At 42.7% G+C, this 21,531-nt stretch overlaps 1 protein-coding gene across 4 annotated transcripts in view; it reads right to left on the reverse strand.

The window, feature by feature from the left end:
- LOC120054569 (pre-B-cell leukemia transcription factor 3) overlaps positions 1-21,531 on the reverse strand; it is an 83,565-nt gene that overhangs the window by 13,507 nt on the left and 48,527 nt on the right. For 3 of the 4 annotated variants that reach the window (XM_039002022.1, XM_039002044.1, XM_039002036.1), the window contains exons 3-5: positions 6,700-6,941; positions 4,741-4,931; positions 3,198-3,333 (exon numbers count right to left, since the gene is read on the reverse strand). In XM_039002022.1, coding sequence (XP_038857950.1) covers positions 3,198-3,333; positions 4,741-4,931; positions 6,700-6,941 — 569 coding nt within the window. Of the gene's footprint in view, positions 1-2,306; positions 2,337-3,197; positions 3,334-4,740; positions 4,932-6,699; positions 6,942-21,531 lie in introns of all 4 variants that reach the window. The other variant, XM_039002030.1, reaches the window with a different exon arrangement.

The raw sequence follows: 21,531 nt of genomic DNA on the forward strand, positions 1-21,531 counted from the left end.
TTATAAGGTCTTCTTCGGGAGACTCTTTAACGAAACCTAAAACATGGGTCTTAATTATACAGACAAAGGTGGTTTCAGTGGCCATCCTGCTGCTAATATTATCAATAATAGAACAGAGAACATGAATACTTAACACCTTAACCCAAGGCATCCCTCGCCTAAATATATAATGACCTGAAATATTGATAAGTGTGAAAACTGTGAGCTCTGAAATGGGTAAACACAGATTGTGGTGCTGAATCGGCCCTGTGTTCTGAGCTCTCTCTCTTTTGTCCGTTTAGAGGGCTGCCTGTCCCTGTCTGTGCCCTGGGAGCAGAGTGCCCCCTCACAGCAGCACTGCCTGGAGATTATATCAATTATGGCCCCTGACACATCCATAAACACTGACAGAAACCACTGCCGTCCAATCCCACACCTTTATATTCACACATGCATACTGACAGAGTGAAATAATACAGTAAGACTGACTCCTGAATGTAGAGGGCCATTGCTTCATGAAGTGAGGTAATATCTTGAACAACAGAATTACAGATATAGGATCTTAACTTTAACACTCTTTTGGTGCTGAGGATTTTCCTGCATAGCAGGAAATGCAAACTTGTGGAGTATTCAAGGTTTAAAAATGCTTCTAAAGTTTGTAATATCCACTTTAAAATGTCAGACTTGATTTTCCCTAAGGAAAGATTTATCAACCACTACAAAAAATGTCCATGAATTATAATACAAATAATAATTCACATTTCCTGTTGATGCAGGATTATTTTCCTGCTGTAGCAAACTGGCTCAAATTATACTGAACAAAAATACAAACGGAACACGTACTGTCAAGATGCATCTGTATAATGATCACTCTGTTTAATCAGCTTCTTGATATGCTACACCTGTCAGGTGGATGGATTATCTTGACAAAGTAGAAAGGCTCACTAACAGGGATGTAAACACATTTGAGCACAACATTTTTGAGCAATAACCTTTTTGTGAGTATGGAACATTTCTGGGATCTATTATTTCAGCTCATGAAACATGGGACCAACACTTTATATGTTGCATTTATAGTTTTGTTCAGTATATGCTCATGCAATGAAACACACACTCAGTTCCCTCTAGTCAGAGAACAATATTGGCATTGTGTAATGTCCACCTAAACCTACTTAGTCAATCCATAAATCAAAGCAATAGATTCCACCTAGACATCTCTGATAACCATCAGACTGATATCTAATGCTTATTGATTCACATATTTATACTACAGTCACTGTAGTGTATATGAAAGAAAGTTCTATAATGAAGTATACAAAGGTACTGTAATACTGTACATAATGCCTTCCTTAATGAACAAACCTCACCATTGAGTTTGAGAGTATCTGGAAATACCCAAACATGCCATTACTGCCCATTCTCTGGAGTAACTCTTCTGACTTCACCAGGCTCTCCTATGCTTGGGTAAGACATCAAACCCAGAGAGGACTTGACATAGTCTAACTCACTAAGACTGAGCCAAAGCACTACAAAGTAGTCAATAGGAGTGGCTGCAGTGGACTAGGCTTGTCAAGGAGAACCCTGCTAATGGGGCTTGAGATGAGTTCAAGTGAATTCTTAAAAGGCCTCTTATTTCTGGACTGATTTGTCCTCCTGGGAACTCCTACAGTGCCCTGTTAAGTCAAGCACTCAGAACAGAGAATTGTTCCACTTGTGAGGGTCAATGCCCACTCCTTCAACTAACATGAACCACACTGGCAGAAAGCAGAACATTAGACATACACTGCATGTTCTAAAACCAAGAAGGACATAACTAGCAGACGATCTACAACTAACAAAAATGCATACTGTGTAGAAAACAAATGATTTGTGTTATAGAAATAACAAAAAAAAGTTAAATGATATGACATGAGACATCAAAACCAACATATAATGTGGTGGTATGGTTGTTGTCTTTAAATGGTATTTAGCAATCATAAATAATGATCAAAAGTGCGCTGAAAATACAATGAAAATGTTGTATGATACCTAGTCTTGGCGTATGATTTGCTCACCCAATATTGTGTGATATTCAACAGCAAAATAACACACATTCTATGTATCACAGTGGAACTTGCTTGGTGCCAAACTTACAGTAAAGCTGTAAGCATGGTACGCCTACATTAAAATAGCATCAGACTGATTTTGAATGCCAGGATATCAGTCCATTTGTGTGAGGAAGGGGATCTGTGTGCAGTGGTAGACTGTGAAGGTGCACATACAGAAACCAAGAAAATATACAAAAGAATGAAAACAACAACAGTGGATCAGGAGAAGTCATGACATACCTGTGATACTGTGATGGTGCTTCCCACCCCCTGAAGGCAAAAAAGAATGGGCTTTTACAGTATCTGACTCTGCATGACTACACTCAATATACCCCTCCACACCCCCTCCCCACAGACAAGAGAGAACATTGCAAATCAGTGTTTATTGTATAGGTAATTCTCAAGTTGGAACAACCATGGATTAACATCTGAACTAGAATACACAAATCTAAATGATCCAACTTTTAACAATAGTAGCAGAACAGAGTGAAGGAGGATAACAACGCTGACTTGGTTTGGGTGTGGGGGTTGGGTGTGAGAGATTATATTGCCTTCAGGTTAACCCATCTATTAGATAAAAGGTAAAGTGGGAAAGTCACATAAATTGTTTGTAAAAACAAAATGTTTATTGGGTGAAGCAGTGTCGTCTGCATGTACAAGCCTAAGCCTGAGCACTGTGACTTCACATGTACCTTAAACATCATATGGATTAACTGGATAACCTATACAGGTTGACATCCAGCCACCTGGACTGATCGAGCAGACAGAGACAATGACAAAGTAAATGGCAGGAGACCCAGAGTGGACATCTATGGAGGACTAACAGGCCCAGAGAGGACATATATGGAGGACTAACAGGCCCAGAGTGGACATATATGGAGGGCTTACCCACTGTAGGCCTCTGATTGCGGCCAATATTAGGACACTGACCTCCCCTCCCCGTGGCCACTGCTGTGATAGGCTGAACCTGCCCTAGCTGAGGTGTCATTAGGCACAATGTCAAGGTAAGATAAGGACATTGTTCTCTGACAGTGTGGCCTAGCCGTCCTTCCAGAATGGTCTTGAGTTGCAGCCTTTTCTCCCCTGAATACCCACCAGCCACTGCGTCTGAGATAAGGAAGCTGCACCCACCTGGGATACTGTAATGCTGCACTTTTTGGCCAACTCCTCTTTGGCTTCTTCACTGGGATATGGGTTGCTGAGGTGCGAGTAGAAATACTCGTTCAAGATTTCCGTCGCCTGCTTGCTGAAGTTTCTCCTTTTCCGCCTGAATAGTGAACAAAATGAGAGAAAGGCCAAGGAAGCTCATTAGCGAAACCAGCATTAACTCATCCATTTGGATCGGACAAATAGCACAATCAATCTCACACATAAATGGTGAAAATAATGAGGAATGGGGGTCTCAGGAGCGGAATATTGTGTCCTCCTTTCAGCACCATCCTCATCAACACACACCAAGCCATCCTCCAACCGCTAAACCCACACAACACACACAGAAACATACAAACACATACATTGCTTAATTTGGTCTGTTGGGCTCTGATCTCCAGGCCAAGCATGTAATGTGTAGTGTTTAGCACAGCAGATGGGCAGGCTTGGTGATGGAGTGCTAGGCCCAGTTGCATCTCGGTACATTATAGAAATCAAGACATGCCCAGCGAGCATTGTTCCTGGAATGCCACGGCCTCAGGAAAGTCCAGTGGGAACAAATCCCCTCTAACTAGATCTGGGTCTCCTTTACCCCCCCAGGGCACTACTTATCATGTTATTTAGCATTTGCTGCTTATTTTGCCTTGTTTACTGCACTTCACACAAGCAATGGGCAGCAACTGTGCATCTGCTTGGTTTCTGCTTCCTCCCACTCTGCTTAGAGCTCCACTCCACAACAAGGAACTCCAGTGGGAACAAATCCCCTCTAACTAGATCTGGGTCTCCTTTACCCCCCAAGGGAACTACTTATCATGTTATTTAGCATTTGCTGCTTATTTTGCCTTGTTTACTGCACTTCACACAAGCAATGGGCAGCAAATGTGCTTCTGCTTCCTCCCACTCTCCTTAGAGCTCCACTCCACAAACGGTTTGTGATTACAGTAATCCAGAACACCTGCTGATTACATATGACTTTGTTCCCACTTCATTTAATCTAAAATGCTTTCAGGTGATAGCGGATGATTATCTTGAAAGATGGCTATAACACATAACACGTGCGCTTTATGGCAAGATCATCTATGAATATTTGCAGTGTACTGTTTGGCGCTGTATGTTGTTGATTCGTTTTTCGCAGATATAGAAGTACATTTCTAGGAAGTGTTGTTATTACGATCATGCCTTCCTACTGTATGCTCCAAAATAGAAACATTGGTTTTGTGGGTCTAGAAACATTGGTTTTGTGGATCTAGAAACATTGGTTTTGTGGGTCTAGAAACATTGGTTTTGTGGGTCTAGAAACATTGGTTTTGTGGGTCTAGAAGCATTGGTTTTGTGGGTCTAGAAACATTGATTTTGTGGGTCTAGAAAAATTGGTTTTGTGGGTCTAGAAACATTGGTTTTGTGGGTCTAGAAGCATTGGTTTTGTGGGTCTAGAAACATTGATTTTGTGGGTCACGGTCTAAGAAAAGTTTTGGAACACAGAGACACACAGTAACACACATGCACGTCATATATACACACTGACCTGGCATCAAGGAATCTGGAGCGCAGGATCATGACGGCCTCACAGGTGCTCTGCTTGAGCTGCATCTGGATGGAGCTGAACTTGCGGTGGATGATGCCCACCATGCGTTCTATCTCTTTGGGAGAGATGGGTCGCGTGCGGGACTGCTCCCTCAGCAGGTTCATCACATGGGTGGTGAACTCGTTACACGCCTGAAGAGAAATCACAGAGCCCAACCCAGCCCTGTTAGTACCCTCCTGGCTAGTATCCTTTGGTTAGGAACAACTTTCAGTAGCTGAATGTGTTTATTAGCCTACTCCCTTAGTTAAAAGTATCTTCACTGATCGGGCTTTTGAAAAACACAGCCCAGTATTTATACGACTGCTGAGCACTTCAATTACTTAGTTGGTGAAGTCATCTATAAATGCAAATGCCGATTTGCAATTTGGCTTTGGCCCAGCACAGAGAGAATTTAAACAGCTTTTCGTTAAACCAGTAGTTCATACATGATTAATTAGAATAACTCATTTACGTAGTGCACACTTTAGCTCATTACTCTGAGTAAAATTCGTTAAGTATTTACATTTAGATAATTAAAACCTGGAAACACCCCTAAGAAAGATGCATTCACTCCAGGCAAAGTGTTGTGTGTCCTCTTCTCCCCTCCCTCCTCTCCTCTCCTCTCCTCCCTCACTCCTCTCAGAGTGCCGGGAGTAAATTAGTCTAATTCACCTCGCTGCACTGCTGAGGCATCAGTGTTCCACCTTTCATTTTCTCTTATAATGTGTCTGTTTTATTGCTGAAGCTCAACATGGCACCTGAATGAGTTGATCATATTCTCATTTTACTGAGACGACTACATTACTTAGACTACACTACTTCCCAGACTTAGTTAACTTAGACTTAGACTACATAACTCCCCAGACTTAGTTAACCTAGTTACCTTAGACTTAGATGACACTACTCCCCAGACTTAGTTAACTTACTTAGACTACACTACTCCCCAGACTTAGTTAACTTAGACTACACTGGGCCTCCCGAGTGACGCAGTGGTCTAAGGCACTGCATTGCAGTCCTAGCTGTGCCACTAGAGATCCTGGTTCAAGTCCAGGCTCTGTCGTAGCCGGCCGCGACCGGGAAACCCATGGGTGCACAATTGGCCCAGCGTCGTCCGGGTTATGGGAGGGTTTGGCCGGCAGGGATGTTCTTGTACCATCGTGCTCTAGTTACTCCTGTGGCAGCCCGGGCGCAATGCACGCTGACACGGTCACCAGGTGTACGGTGTTTCCTCCAACACATTGGTGCGGTTGGCTTCCAGGTTAAGCGAGCATTGTGTCGAGAAGCAGTGCGGCTCGGTTGGGTTGTGTTTCAGAGGACACACGGCTTTTGACCTTCGCCTCTCCCGAGTCCGTACGGGAGTTGCAGCGATGGGACAAGACTGTAACTACCAATTGGATACCATGAAAATAAAGTAAAAAAATATATAATAAATTATAAAAAAAGAAAAAAACTTAGACACTACTCCCCAGAATTAGTTAACTAACTCTGGGGAGTAGTCTAAGTAAGTTAACTTAGACTTAGACTACACTACTCCAAAGAGTTAGTTAACTTAGACTTAGATGACACTACACCCCAGACTTTTTAGACTACATAACTACCCAGACTTAGTTAACTTAGATGACACTACTCCCCAGACTTAGTTAACTTAAGACTTAGATGACACTACTCCCCAGATGTAGTTAACTTAGACTTAGACTACATAACTCCCGAGACTTAGTTAACTTAGACTACACTACTCCTGAAACTTAGTTAACTTAGACTACACTACTCCTGAAACTTAGTTAACTTAGACAAACCACAAAATATGTACGTTTCCAATATTACAACAAATATTTTGTTCCTGGTTTTGTACTCTAATAATACGTCTATGAAGCTTAAAGGTGTGATGTGAAGGTGGTTAAAGGTGTGACTCACACCAACCTGTTCGTATTTCTCCAGCTCTGTGTGGTAGATCTGTCTGATCTGGGTGAGTTTGGCTCTGTAGTCTGAGTGTTCGATGGAGTTGTCTGAGGCCCCTCCCGAAGCTGCGGCTGCAGCGGCGGCAGCGGCGGATCCACCCCCTTTCTCTGGTCCTGACACACCCTCCGCCAGCAGCATGTTGTCCAGACGCATGAGCTGGGGGTCGGGAGGGTCCTCCTCCTGTGCACCACGGATGCTGAGGCCTGAGAGACATCAGAGAGAGAGAGAGTGACAGTTAGACACGAGGACGTCCAGACCTCCAGACATGACACAGACACAAAGGAGTTTTGATACTGTTCTTTTTTTGATAGGGCAGAACCTCCATGGTAACTGAATAATAATTTGTAATTTGTTTAGTGTTCATTCTATACTAGAGGGTGGGTTTGATGGACTCACCAAGAACCACATCTAGACACACTCTTAAACTGACTCCTCCATGGCTGACTGGCTGATTTCCATAAGGGTAAAAAACATACAACAGCCCAGATTATGCAGTGCCAGCCTCACAAGTATTGTCTTGTACAGTATCCTGAGCAGTGAGCCGCTAAAGCCAAAATTATTTTCTATAGGTACCTTTCCCTGGATGTCTGTCATATAGCCAAAGTGCAGTGCGGGTAATCCCCTGTGGGAATGGATTGGGTACCTCCTGTGTACGTGCTGTGTTCCTGTCGCCTAAAGCCCGGGCCTGCCTTATTTTATCTACACACTGCACTGCACACTGTGTGTACAGGGAGGCTTACATGACAGCAACATCCATAAACTGACAAATGCTCAACTGCGAGGTGGCACTTCTATTCTCCGAAAGGATGCTAAACAGAGGAATAAACCTCAAGCATGTGTCTGCCTTTTCTGCATGATGCAAAGCCTGAAATCACCACTGTCTGTTGGTTTTCTGTGATTAAAAACAGAGCCAGGGTTCTTCCACACTCTTAACGTTACCATATTTAGCATTATTCTACTTCATTTACAACTACTCATAGACAATATTTTCCCTTTTTCTCTTCTAATTGTGCACTTGATTACTGTGCAGCTCTAAGATACCTCAGGGCTCGCACGCAACCATGCATGCACAAACACGCGCGCTCACGCACGCACATACACATACAAACAAATCATTGAGTGCTGACTTTTGCTATTGTTATCGGGACCTGCTGTTTCCTTTTCTCTTTTCATTCTTTCCTATATATTTCAATCCTAATTAGCCATCAGTCAGCATAGGAGTACACCTGCATGCATAGAGAATGTTGTCATGACGGCTGCAATGAAAAAAAGACTGCAGCCGGTCAGAATTACCAGCCAAATAAATCTGCATTATTCAGTCCAATAAATTAATAAAAAGGGCACCCAATCTGCAGTAAACACTGAGTGCCCACTTAGATGTTATGATTACCAGGGTTATCTCTATTCAATAATCTGCCAGAGATGTAGGGATTTAACAGTTTCTTAAGGCTTCATTAAGATATGGTGAGCCCTTGAATTTTAAATAAGAAGATTAGTCGTTCTATTGTGTGAGGCAGTAGCCTAGCAATCAGAGAGGAGGGGCTCTACCAGGCACCGACTGTGACCCAGAACACCATACTATATGGATATTTAAAGTAACATACTGTCACCTCTCTCATCACATACCCCATTAACAATCCCCATCGACATTGGTGTGTGTCTCAGATTTGGAGATGCTACTGCAAGGCAAATTTGTGTCTATCTGTGGATCTATTGGCTGAATGTTTGTCTTGTAGTTGTAATGGTGTTAAAGTAGAGGATGCATGTGGCCATTGATGCTGGAAGAGTTGTAGCATCAGGCATGCCAAGCCAAATCACCCATGTGAACAATATGCCATTACTCCACTAACTTTAACCCCATCACCATAATATATTTAACCCCATCACCATCATATATTTAAAGATATGATGGTGATGGGTTAAAGATGTGATGGGTTAAAGATATGATGGTGATGGGGTTAAATATATGATGCTGATGGGGTTAAAGATATGATGGTGATGGGTTAAAGATGTGATGGGTTAAAGATATGATGGTGATGGGGTAAAAGATATGATGGTGATGGGTTAAAGATATGATGGTGATGTGTTAAAGATGTGATGGGGTTAAAGATATGATGGTGATGGGTTAAAGATGTGATGGGGTTAAAGATATGATGGTGATGGGTTAAAGATATGATGGTGATGTGTTAAAGATTGGATGGTGATGGGGTTAACCCCATCACCATCATATCTTTAACCCCATCACCATCATATCTTTAACCCATCACCATCATATCTTTAACCCATCACCATCATATCTTTAACCCATCACCATCATATCTGTAAAGATGCTGAGCTATTTGTATAGTACCTCTGGTGGTGGTAATATCTGGAAGTTGATTGAGCAAACAGGTTTGCTCAGTGCAGTACTTTTGCCTACCCTTTGCTGCAGACACAAGCTCAAGTCCGCACTTTCCTTTGTGATGGAGGTGATAGTAAGTAGTTAAGCATGTTTTTCATGTCAGGTATATTAACTATAACTCTGAGAGCAGCAGTGCACATGTCCACACCAAACCCATGTTGTCACTTTTACTCCACTCACTCTTTATCCAGGGGAAGCACAGCTGGGGGAATTTACAGGGTTTCATTCAAACCAAATAATCACATGGCATAAAGAGCTACTTGTCTCAACATATATTACAGTAAAGTTCCTGTGAGCAATAATGTGTCCATTCAGAGCATGGGCAAACAGAGCGAGACATTAGGAAGTGACGTGCAATCCTATTAGGAAGCTAACGTGTGGAGTGGCCATGACATTTTTATCATACATGTCCATTTCTATTTGGGAAATCAGCGGGATAAAAATGATTACTCCACTGGTCTGAGATTGTTCCGCCCCTCCAGCAGCCCTCTAGCGTGTGTTTGTGCCAGAGCAGCTATCGAGGCCCATCCATAACAAACAGGTTTGGAAACACTTCCCCCCTCCACCTGCCTCAACATACAGCAGGGAGCAGCTCCCAGCCAAAAGATCAAGTGCTGTGAATTTCCATCTTCTACTGGATTTCTCTCTCCTTGGATTTTTGTTTTTCTCTCATTGAAATCTGTGTTCATATTGTTTACCTAATTTCTACTCTAGGGTTGAAAGGAAGTCGACATTGTGATTAATACATTCATATCAGTGAGGTGTGGTTTTACTTATTATTTTTACATGTTTCAATGTCATATCTGATCCGATGAAATAACACAACTGGCAGATGAAGACAAAGCAGGCCTTTCTCTCCCCTCCACTGTTTAGAATTATTTCCGGTTTAGTGCCATTGTCTCGTTTATCACCCCTGCTTGAAGTTCTGACAGTGATCTGAGCAATGCCTCTGGCCACTCTCCTTTCCTCCCACCTCTTTCCCCTTGTGCCTTCTTTTATTCCGGGGGCTTAGCTGACCTTTGGCCCAGCGTTTGTTTACTCTCATCACTGAAGTGTGAGCAGGAGAGTCATAAAGGCAGAGCCCTGCTGGGTTAATGTGAGCTGCTGAGGAGAGGAGCAGGATCAGGGGCTGGAGGAGGGTTATCCACCAGATCATACTGCAGTACTACACTGTCACAGAGAGAAGACCATAACACCTCAGTACATCACAGAGGAAAAGAGAGAGATTTTTATTTAGTGAGATGATTTTCCCTTTTTACATTTACTTTGTCTGAATATTTGTTCCACAGATTTAATTATATACCTAATTATTTTCTCTCTACCGCATTTGGTTATATAGAGGGATAAAAACATGAAAACATACAAACTGCAGAATAGTGTGTTGCAAATTGATTGTGAACTGTTTGCCTTGTTGTATTTGAAAGAACACATTGTATCTCTGTTACTTCCACTGCTTTCAAAATATCCTGTTCGATACACCTAACCCTGACCCCATGCAGTTCCTCTCCTACTCAATGCATCCAACGAAAAGGCCCAGCGCATATCGACACACTGTGCATCTAATTGCATTGATCCACAAAGGTCTCCTAAAGCTAACTAATCGAAACCAAATTTATTTTCTGTCAATATTTGCAAAGGTCATCTCTCTTAGAGCAGGATACAATCCCAAGCAATACAGAGACAGGCAGGCCGTGGCTCTCCTCTCAGCCTGCTGAACAGATCCCACCGAGGTGGCCCCTCTCTGGGTGAGTATTAGTGAGGATCCCTGAATCTTAACCCACCATGTGATTAGAACACAATGTCAAAGCAACACACAAGAGACAACAGAACACAAAGAACACAAAGAACACTACATACTTGTTTCCATGTCTCTTTTGACTTAATATCATCTCGTTTTCAAAGCCTCCAGATTAGTGGCTCTCACTTTAGAAGCAGAGAAGTGCATCAAATTACCATTGGAAATCTTTTGTTCTGGCCAATAAAACATAAAGATTCTCTTTCATTGATGTCCTTAAAGTCTTTTTTAAGCTTGGCCTACATCCACATGGCACAGAGAATCTGGGAGAATGCCTCCGGGCTCTCTCAAGCATGTACAGTAATTAACACATTAATACACATTAGCTATTCCCAATGTTAATGGTAGGGTAATTACCATACCTGATACCACACTGAGGGAAAGCTAGCACGCATTAGCCACATTTTGTTTCACTTTCTTTCTTGCCATAAAAAAGCTGAAAAGGATCCTGTCTAATTCAGGGGCTAAATCATTATATTTCCCCACAGACAGAAACGGTGAATTTGACAGTTCCCTGTACATCTGTCAATGTGCGCTCCCGCTCCCTCTTTCAAACTGCATCAATAGGAAAAGATACACACTTTACATTACTATTCCATCTCTATAAAAAGAGACTTCAAAGCATGTGAGTTCTTGTTGTATCCACTGTAAACCGCAGCGGGTTTGACTTTAGAGTTGAGGCAGGCAGAGATACTGTGGGGATGAACAAGTGAGCATGCAGATAGATTAAATACAGAGTAATAGAGGGCAGGGAAGGGACCCTAAACTGGGGAATCCCTGTCTAGCATGATGATGTATTTCCTCCCAGTGCGGTGAGTGATAAGGCCCATTGACAGTGAAGTGTTACAGCCCCCCGGTGCTGGGTCAAGACTTCTCCTATCATACACCACCAGCACACTCTAAACGGACAGCACAGGGGGCGGGGAAGAAAACGTGACAAAAAGTGGCTCCGGTCAAATAAGAAGATCCCTGTCAGTTCAGGTAGCCTTTGTCCTTCGATGATGATACTCTCCTCTCCCAAAGCCCTTGACAAGAGAAAGGCGGGGTGTCGGGCTTCACCGAATCAGAGAGATGGGAGAGGGGATGGGTTAGGGGGTGGGAAAAGTAACCCAAACAAACATCTTGAAGACATTTTGCCGAACACACCAAAATTAATCACTGTCCCTTTGTGGAAAGTGACACATGGCATGACAGACCACAGGGAGAGGATGGGAGACAACTGAGGGAGGGACACTGGGTAAACAAGGCCTACTGTCACTTGCTGTGGCCGTGTGTGTGTGTGTGTGTGTGTGTGTGTGTGTGTGTGTGTGTGTGTGTGTGTGTGTGTGTGTGTGTGTGTGTGTGTGTGTGTGTGTGTGTGTGTGTGTGTGTGTCCACTCTGGATGTTGCCCTCACAGACTTTGAGTGGGCAGGTGGCCAAGTGGCGCAGTGATGGCTGACCAGGCCTGGCTGTGGCGGCCGCACGCAGTGGTCAGGGAGACTGGCCAAATGAGTGGACAGGACCTCCTCTACAGATCATCACACTGACTGACCCTACAGAACACATACAGCATGGGGCTCAAGCACAGGGCTGGACTAGCAGCCCAGAATCAGCACCAATCATTAACGGCCTGTTAAAGCATTTACCATCAATACTCACATAAACCTAGAATACAAAAATACCTTCTTTTTTTTTTTAAATGGTATCTTCATGTAATTATTTAGTAACAAAGAAAATGAGATTTACAGTAAAGTAGTATTATAGCATTTCAAGATAACTAACAGCATTTGCTGCTTTTTCCTCTCTTATTTCATTTCATATCTGATGGCTTTTGGTTTTTAGCTACTAGCCTCAATTTACTGCAAATGTACCCTAATTCTTTATTCAGACCCCAAGCACATAATGCAAATGTGGCACTGAAAGCCAGTTATGAAATACCCAAAGGCAACTAATCTCTCCTTCCTTTGCAGCCTTCTCTGCAGCTCCCTAATTAGAAGATGGAGATTGCACGAAACCAGGTCACACAGCAGGTCCTGTACACACAGACAACCAGGCACATATAGATACCACTTCATCTAAATATAATGTGCATGAAGCCATGCATACATTACTCTAAAGGCTAAGGGTGAAACAAATAATACTACTTCTGTCATTAATCCCATGTTTTTACTGTATTCCTCTAAATAAATGGTTTCGGCTTGAGGCATTTGTGTGTGTGTGGTGTGTGTTTGCGTGCAAGCTTGTGTGTGTGTGTGTGTGTGTGTGTGTGTGTGTGTGTGTGTGTGTGTGTGTGTGTGTGTGTGTGTGTGTGTGTGTGTGTGTGTGTGTGTGTACTCATGAACCATAAAGCAGCATTGGGAACATACAGCAGACCATGATCCAGTGCCAGACACAATATTCTTTGCAATGGCATTTCTACACGAGAGATGACAGTCCATCATTTAGATTTGTTTCAGTGAATCCACGGGAGAGACTGCACTGCCTGAAAAAGAGGGAGCTGTTTCCCTCTGAAGAGTGCATTTTATAGGGAAGAATATGACTCCAAATTATAGATTAACATTCTCTTCCCAGACGAGCTAACATATATAGCCCCAATTGCAGGTGGAGGCAGAGGCTGTACCGTTGGAAATGGGTGTCTTTGACAGCCATCATACTGCTGAGCGGTGAGACATGTTGAGATGCTCACCAATGAGAACACATATACATTTGTTTTTTACAGTGTTTATAACCTAAGGTAAATAGTGGCTGTGATTTGGAGGGACAGAATGTTCAGCCAAAGTCTCATGTACCTGAAAAGGAGCATCATGGCTGCTGGTGTATTGTTGTGCCTGATGCCGCAGGTTGCTGTGGTTTGTAGAGTGACAATGAGGAAGACTAGTCAGGTCAATGTACAGGACAGAGAGGATGGACATTAGAGCAGATACTACCAGGAAGGCTGCCAATCTACTCTTAATTAGCTCCCCTTTTACTCAACGCATCACATCATATCCATCGCAAGAACTGTGACAGTACTAAAGTGGTACTGCGGTTTAATACAAACTATTATATTAGCGATTCACAATAAAAAAAACTTTTGAAATAATAATTTCAACAAAAAATTGCTATAGGGAAAAACCCTTTGAAGTTTGTGTTATGATGGTGCTACTCCTTGTTGTCTAATACTACTCCTTGTTGTCAAAGGACAAGGTAAAAAATATGATTTGTTTCTAATTATTCTCAGAGTGTATTTTACACCATTTAATTAGTTCGTCTGGAGACATGGCCATGGGCTGTGACTTCCTTCCCCAGTTATCCATGATGAACTGTGCAGTCTCCACCACGTCACCCCCATCAAGTGAATCAAGTCCCTATCCCCACTCAATTCCCTACAAAGGGCTTCACCGGAGCAGAGAAGATGCACAACTGAAGCAGCACAACAGCTACCGTGCCATTTTGTCTCCACGTACCGGGAGAGAGGGAGGTGGGGGGTGACAGAGCGAGGGGCTCGCTCCCGTAATTACAGTAATTAACAGTTGCAGATTTAATTGGAAGGGAAGGCATTAACGGAAGGAACATTGCAGCGGCGCGTGCAGAGGGAACCTTTGCGGCACGGGGCTTTTGTCTGGTACACACCTAATGGAGCCCTGGCTTGCTGGCTGGCTGGCTGGGCTGCGGTAGCGCTGCATCCCACTGCTGACACAACAAGCGTTGGGTTCAGACGCCGGGGCTTGTCACGACTCAGACTGGAGGCAGATAATTAGGTGCCAGGTTAATGAGAGCATGGGCTCTTGATGGCATTTGGTTACTGTATGTGGGCAATTAACGATTTTGTTTTTGTGTTTTTTGTTGCCCACTTGTGTGGAAAATATAGCCCATTACTCACCTCGGCCTCTGAGTTGAATGTAGTGATGGAGTGGCAAAGGGCTGTAGCTATGAGCCTTTTTAAAATGGCTAACGTTGAATACCTCCAGACAACCTAGAATTTTATAACAGATGTGTGGAAACATACATTTAATCTCAATTTCCTTGAAGCAACCAGCTGACCTTTTCAGACTGTATTGCCCTATGTCACCGCTTTCTATGTACAAACTCCCTATAGACATCAAGCAGACCATGAGGTTCCAGGTCAAATACAGTATATTGCCATGCACACACAAGAACAAAGAAACTGGGCACAAAGAAACCCCAAGTGTTAATATATGGTATCGACTTCCATAATGTGTTTGTGAAATCCCATACCCCTTTGAAAAGCACTGCTTTTGCATTCCATAGGATTAATTGGCAATAAATCCACAGAGAGAACTTAAGACATCCTCTTTCTCAGGCAAACGGCTCCACACCTTCTATTTTGGAGTGTGTTGTTGTCTTGCCTGTGGTGGCTAATTAGTGGTATTCGATAAATGGGCACCTATAAGCTTTGGTTAAGATGGCATCTGTGTGAAAGTGTAGGCTCGGCCCTAATTTATGCATGGCAAATGACTCGACAAAACACAAGACAATGTCCAAGGACCAGTCAGCCCTTCCCCCGTCAAGGGGCCAAAATATATTTCTCTCTCAACAGTATCCAGAGGATTGGCTATTGGAATGTGTGTTAGTGATGCTAATGCATCCATGTTTGATATAAAGTGCATTCAGAAAGTATTCAGGCTCCTTGACTTTTACAACCTTACTCTAAAGTGGATTTAATAGTTTTTTCCCCTCATCAATCTAAAAACAATACCCCATTATGACAAACCCAAAACAGGTTTAAAAAAACAAACAAAAAACCCCAGAAATATCACATTTACATAAGTATTGCAAACCTTTACTCAGTACTTTGTTGAAGCACCCTTGGCAGTGATTACAGCCTTGAGTCTTCTTAGGTATGACACTACAAGCTTGGCACACCTGTATTTGGGAGTTTCTCCCATTGTTCTCTGCAGATCCTCTCAAGCTCTGTCAGGTTGGATGGGGAGCGTCGCTGCACAGCTATTTTCAGATCTCTCCAGAGATGTTCGATCGGGTTCAAGTCTGAGCTCTGGCTGGGCCACTCAAGGACATTCAGAGACTTGTCCCGAAGCCACTCCTGCGTTGTCTTGGCTATGTGCTTAGGGTCGTTGTCCTGTTGGAAGGTGAACCTTTGCCCCAGTCTAAGGTCCTGAGCGCTATGGAGCAGGTTTTCATCAAGGATCTCTCTGTACTTTGCTCCCTTAATCTTTCCCTCGATCCTGACTAGTCTCCTAGTCCCTGCCCTGAAAGACATCCCCACAGCATGACGCTGTCACCACCATACTTCACTGAAAGGTGGTGCCATATTTCCTACAGATGTGACGCTTGGCATTCAGGCCAAAGAGTTCAATCTTGGTTTTATCAGACCAGAGAATCTTGTTTCTCATGGTCTGAGAGTCTTTAGGTGCCTTTTGTCAAACTCCAAGCGGGCTGTCGTGCCTTTTACTGAGGAGTGGTTTCTGTCTGGCCACTCTACCATAAAGGCCTGATTGGTGGAGTACTGTAGAGATGGTTGTCCTTCTGGAAGTTTCTCCCATCTCCATAGAGCAACTCTAGAGCTCTGTCAGAATGACAATTGGGTTCTTCTTCCATTTAAAAATGATGGAGGCCACTGTGTTCTTGGGGAGTTTCAATGCTGCAGAAATGTTTTGGTAACCTTCCGCAGATCTATGGCTCGACACAATCCTGTCTCTGAGCTCTACGGACATTTCCTTCAACCTTTGGCTTGGTTTTTGCTCTGGCATGCACTGTCAACTGTGGGACCTTATATAGTAAGGTGTGTGCCTTTCCAAATCATGTCCAATCAATTATATTTACCACAGGTGGACTCCAATCAAGTTGTAGAAACATCTCAAGGATGATCAATAGAAACAGGATGCACCTGAGCTCAATTTTGAGTCTCATAGCAGAGTCTGAAAACGTATGTAAATAAGGTATTTCTGTTTTTATTTTTAATACACCCTTCCTGTCTCAGCCTCCAGTATTTATGCTGCAATAGTTTATGTGTCGGGGGCTAGGATCCGTCTGTTATATTTCTCCTGCCTTATCCGGTGTCCTGTGTGAATTTAAGTATGCTCCCTCTAACTCTCTCTTTCTCTCTTTTCTCTCTTCTCTCGGAGGACCTGAGCCCTAGGACCATGCTTCAGGACTACCTGGCCTGATGACTCCTTGCTGTCCCCAGTCCACCTGCTGCTGCTCCAGTTTCAACTGTTCTGCCTACCCTGACCTGTTCATCGGACGTGCTACCTTGGCCCGGACCTGCTGTTTTCGACTCTCTCTCTCTACCGCACCTGTTGTCTCTAACTCTGAATGATCGGCTATGAAAAGCCAACTGACATTTACTCCTGAGGTGCTGACCTGTTGCACCCTCTACAACCACTGTGATTATTATTATTTGACCCTGCTGGTCATCTATGAACGTTTGAACATCTTGGCCATGTACTGTTATAATCTCCACCCGGCACAGCCAGAAGAGGACTGGCCACCCCTCAGAGCCTGTTTCCTCTCTAGGTTTCTTCTTAGGTTCCTGTCTTTCTAGGGAGTTTTTCCTAGCCACCGTGCTTCTACATCTGCATTGCATGCTGTTTGGAGTTTTAGGCTGAGTTTCTGTATAGCACTTTGTGACATCGGCTGATGTAAAAAGGGCTTTATAAATACATCTGATTGATTGATTGATTGATTGATTGATTGATGAGGAAAATGTTTTATTTAATCAATTTTAGAATGAGGCAGTAACATAACAAAATGTGGAAAAAGTAAAGGGGTCTGAATACTTTCCGAATGCACTGTATATCTGAAACTTGTCCCCTGAGGAGAACTCTGACGCTATCTACATGGATGTATAATCTCTGTGGTAACTTGTAACTGTACAGGGTAATTCTAAACCACTCTATGCAAAGGGGTTTTAGTGTCTTTAGGAATTCTGCACTGGTCTCACTCCCCCACACAAGCCTTTAGATGCTGTGACATCCTGTGGAGATTGACTGATTAGGTTACTATAACTTGGTTTAGTTTGATTGGTCAATGCTGGTTGGTTTCGGTTTTAAAGAGTCACACATTCAGATGTTATAAATGGAATGAAATGCCTTTGTTCTGCCTCTTGCTCCTGTTATCCACTCTGCAGAAAGGTTGTATGAATATTTTTCTCTTGTAGGCCTGTAATGTTTTTTATGCTTTGCTTTGTAACTCTGGGATCTTCATGCCTAGATTGTGAATGCCTTGTGATGCTAGTATTGCCTTGTAACTTAAGCTTTATGGCTTGTATGTGATTCCATCCATTTTACAATGTAATTCAATATCTGCCTTTGATATAGACAATTATTAGACCTTTCTCGACCTTCCAATTCCTGTAACTCAACTATAGTCTCTCCATATTGCTAAATTATCTTTATGGAGTCAAATAATTCATTTAATAGGCATATAGTCTTATTACGGGTCGCATGTGAGGTATATACAGTATAATATACACATATCAAATATTACCCCACTACAAAAGGTTTCAATATCCTCACAGCAGGAAATAAAAGGGGTTTATTCAGAAATAAAAAATCATGTAAATACTGTCTGAGGGTTTATGCTGGGATAGGGATCATCACTTCCACTGTGACTGGTGTTCATATTCATTATCCTTTATTGCCCAACATATTGGACATCTTAGTTCAGCAGATTAGCCAGGAAGAGATGATGTTTAGAGCTTTTCCAAATCTTTACTTCTATTACTCAGACGCATGTACAAATAATATATATTCAACTACAATGTACAATCCTAAAAAAAATAATGTAAAGCGCTTCAAATATTTCCTTATTTGTGCATATTTAATGCATGGGCAAAATTATGGATTCAAATAAATATAAAATCATATTAAAAAAACTACAAACTACTATAGTAGTATAGAATATGTAGCTATGTAGCATTCCTGTATGGGTAATGTGTAGCCTGTAAAATACTGCACAGTGCATGGCGATATGATAAAGTGCTTCTGAGAATATTTGCCGGGCTCCCATATATGTGTGAAGTGCGCACACCCGCTCTGGCCTGCGGACGTGCCCTTGTATATGCGTATGTAACTCAGCCAGGAATAATGTAAACGTCTAGAGAGTCTTAAGACTGAGCAGGCCCGTATAAAAGCGCCCTGTTTAAGGCTAGTAAAACAAGTCAATAAATACAGGAAGCCCGAGCTGTCTGCTGCGACTCTCCTGAACGAAAACAGGTGAACTGCTTAATTTCAACATGGCACCACTGGATGACAGCAGCATTATGAGCCCTCATACATTCTGACTATCACTCGCCACTAGCTACACATACAGTACCAGTCAAAAGTTTGGACACACCTACTCATTCAAGGGTTTTTCTTAATTTGTACTATTTTCTACATTATAGAATAATATTGAAGACATCAAAACTATACAATAACACATATGGAATCATGTAGTAACCAAAAATGTGTTAAACAAATGTAAATATATTTTAGATTCGTCAAAGTAGTCAACCTTTGCCTTGATGACAGCTTTGCATTCTCTCAACCAGCTTCATGAGGTAGTCACCTGGAATGCATTTCAATTAACTTCTTAAAAGTTAATTTGTGGAATTATTTTCTTCTTAATGTGTTTGAGCCAATTAGTTGTGTTTTGACAAGGTAAGGGTGGTATATAGAAGATAGCCCTAATTGGCTAAAGACCAAGTCCATATTACGGCAAGAACAGCTCAAATAAGCAAAGAGAAATGACAGTCCATCAATACTTTAAGACATGAAGGTCTCTCAATCCAGAAAATGTCAAGAACTTTGAAAGTTTCTTCAAGTGCAGTCGCAAAAACCACCAAGCGCTATGATGAAACTGGCTCTCATGAGGACCGCCACAGGAAAGGTAGACCCAGAGTTAGCTCGGCTGTAGAGGATAAGTTCATTAGAGTTAACTGCACCCAAGATTGCAGCCCAAATACATGCTTCACAGTGTTCAAGTAACAGACACTTCTCAACATCAACTGTTCAGAGGAGACTGCATGAATCAGGCCTTCATGGTCGAATTGCTGCAAAGAAACCACTACTAAAGGACACCAATAAGAAGAAGAGACTTGCTTGGGCCAAGAAACACGAGTAATGGACATTAGACTGGTGGAAATCTGTCCTTTGGTCTGATGAGTCCAAATGTGAGATGTTTGGTTCCAACCACCGTGTCTTTCTGAGACACAGAGTAGGTGAACGGATGATCTCTGCATGTGTGGTTCCCACAGTGAAGCATGGAGGAGGAGGTATGATGCTGTGGGGGTGCTTTGCTGGTGACACTGTCTGTGATTTATTTAGAATTCAAGGCACACTTAATCAGCATGGCTACCACAGCATTCTGCAGCGATACGCCATCCAATCTGGTTTGCGCTTAGTGGGACTATCATTTGTTTTTCAACAGGACAATGACCCAACACACCTCCGGGCTGTGTAAGGGCTATTCGACCAATAAGGAGAGTGATGGAGTGCTGCATCTGATGACCTGGCCTCCACAATCACCTGACCTCAACCAAATTGAGATGGTTTGGGATGAGTTGGACCGCAGAGTGAAGGAAAAGCAGCCAACAAGTGCTCAGCATATGTGGGAACTCCTTCAAGACTGTTGGAAAAGAATTCCAGGTGAAGTGTTTTGGTTACTGCATGATTCCATATATCTTATTTCATAGTTTTGATGTCTTCACTCTTATTCTACAATGTAGAAAATAGTAAAAATAAAGAAAAACCCTTGAATGAATAGTTGTGTCCAAACTTTTGACTGGTACTGTATCTGTCAACAGTACACTAGCCTGCATCCTAGGAGTAAATAAAGCATCCACTTCCACAGAGAGGACTGTCAGTCCACAGCTGGTTGTGTTGGGCAGTGACGCTGCCTAGTTACTGACCCAGGCCGTGAACTTTCTCTCCATCTCTCTCTCCCTACAATTTTTCATTTATTCTCTCATAAGGCTCAGCAGCATGAGACAGTACAGGTAGGAAGGTATAGTTCCCTTCCTGTTTGCTCTCCAAATGGGAGGGGGATGACACAGACTCACCTAAATCGAAACAACATTATGAAGGCAAACACTTCACTATGAAAACTGTTATCTGATTACAGGTGAGAACAAACCATGGCATTCTATTTTTTACATTATGCCAACACTTCAGAAAAGCAAATTTTCTTAGGTCTAGTCCATGTGGTGTTCTTTCCCTTGTCTCCATAGCTGCAAACCACACAGGATATGTTTACCAATGGGAAGAGTTCCGCTGCAAACAGGCTACAGGACTGTATGTTTCATATTTCTGACATTATGTATGAATACACACAGGTCGTATATGACATTGAGGCCAACCTCAGTCCTTTAAAAACCCACCTGATATTCAATCGCTGTATGTGTTTACCCAATTCCATTTCTTTTGCAGGTTTTTAGGGGGGATTATGTATGAAGTATCATGGCTGCATGTACTGCACACGTCTGCACAACAACGCAACATACAGTAGTAGATCTATCTCTATGGAAATGTATGGAGTGGGAGATGCCATAAGACAAATCTACAGGAACAAATATGAGGCATTTTTTCCAATCAGACAATACCACCACCGGTACTATACACCAAATGTTGCAAGCCTACAATCCTGCGGTAAGCGATACAAATCCCCTGGACAAAA

Source organism: Salvelinus namaycush, chromosome 1 (assembly GCF_016432855.1).
Source record: "Salvelinus namaycush isolate Seneca chromosome 1, SaNama_1.0, whole genome shotgun sequence".
Lineage (NCBI taxonomy): Eukaryota > Metazoa > Chordata > Actinopteri > Salmoniformes > Salmonidae > Salvelinus > Salvelinus namaycush.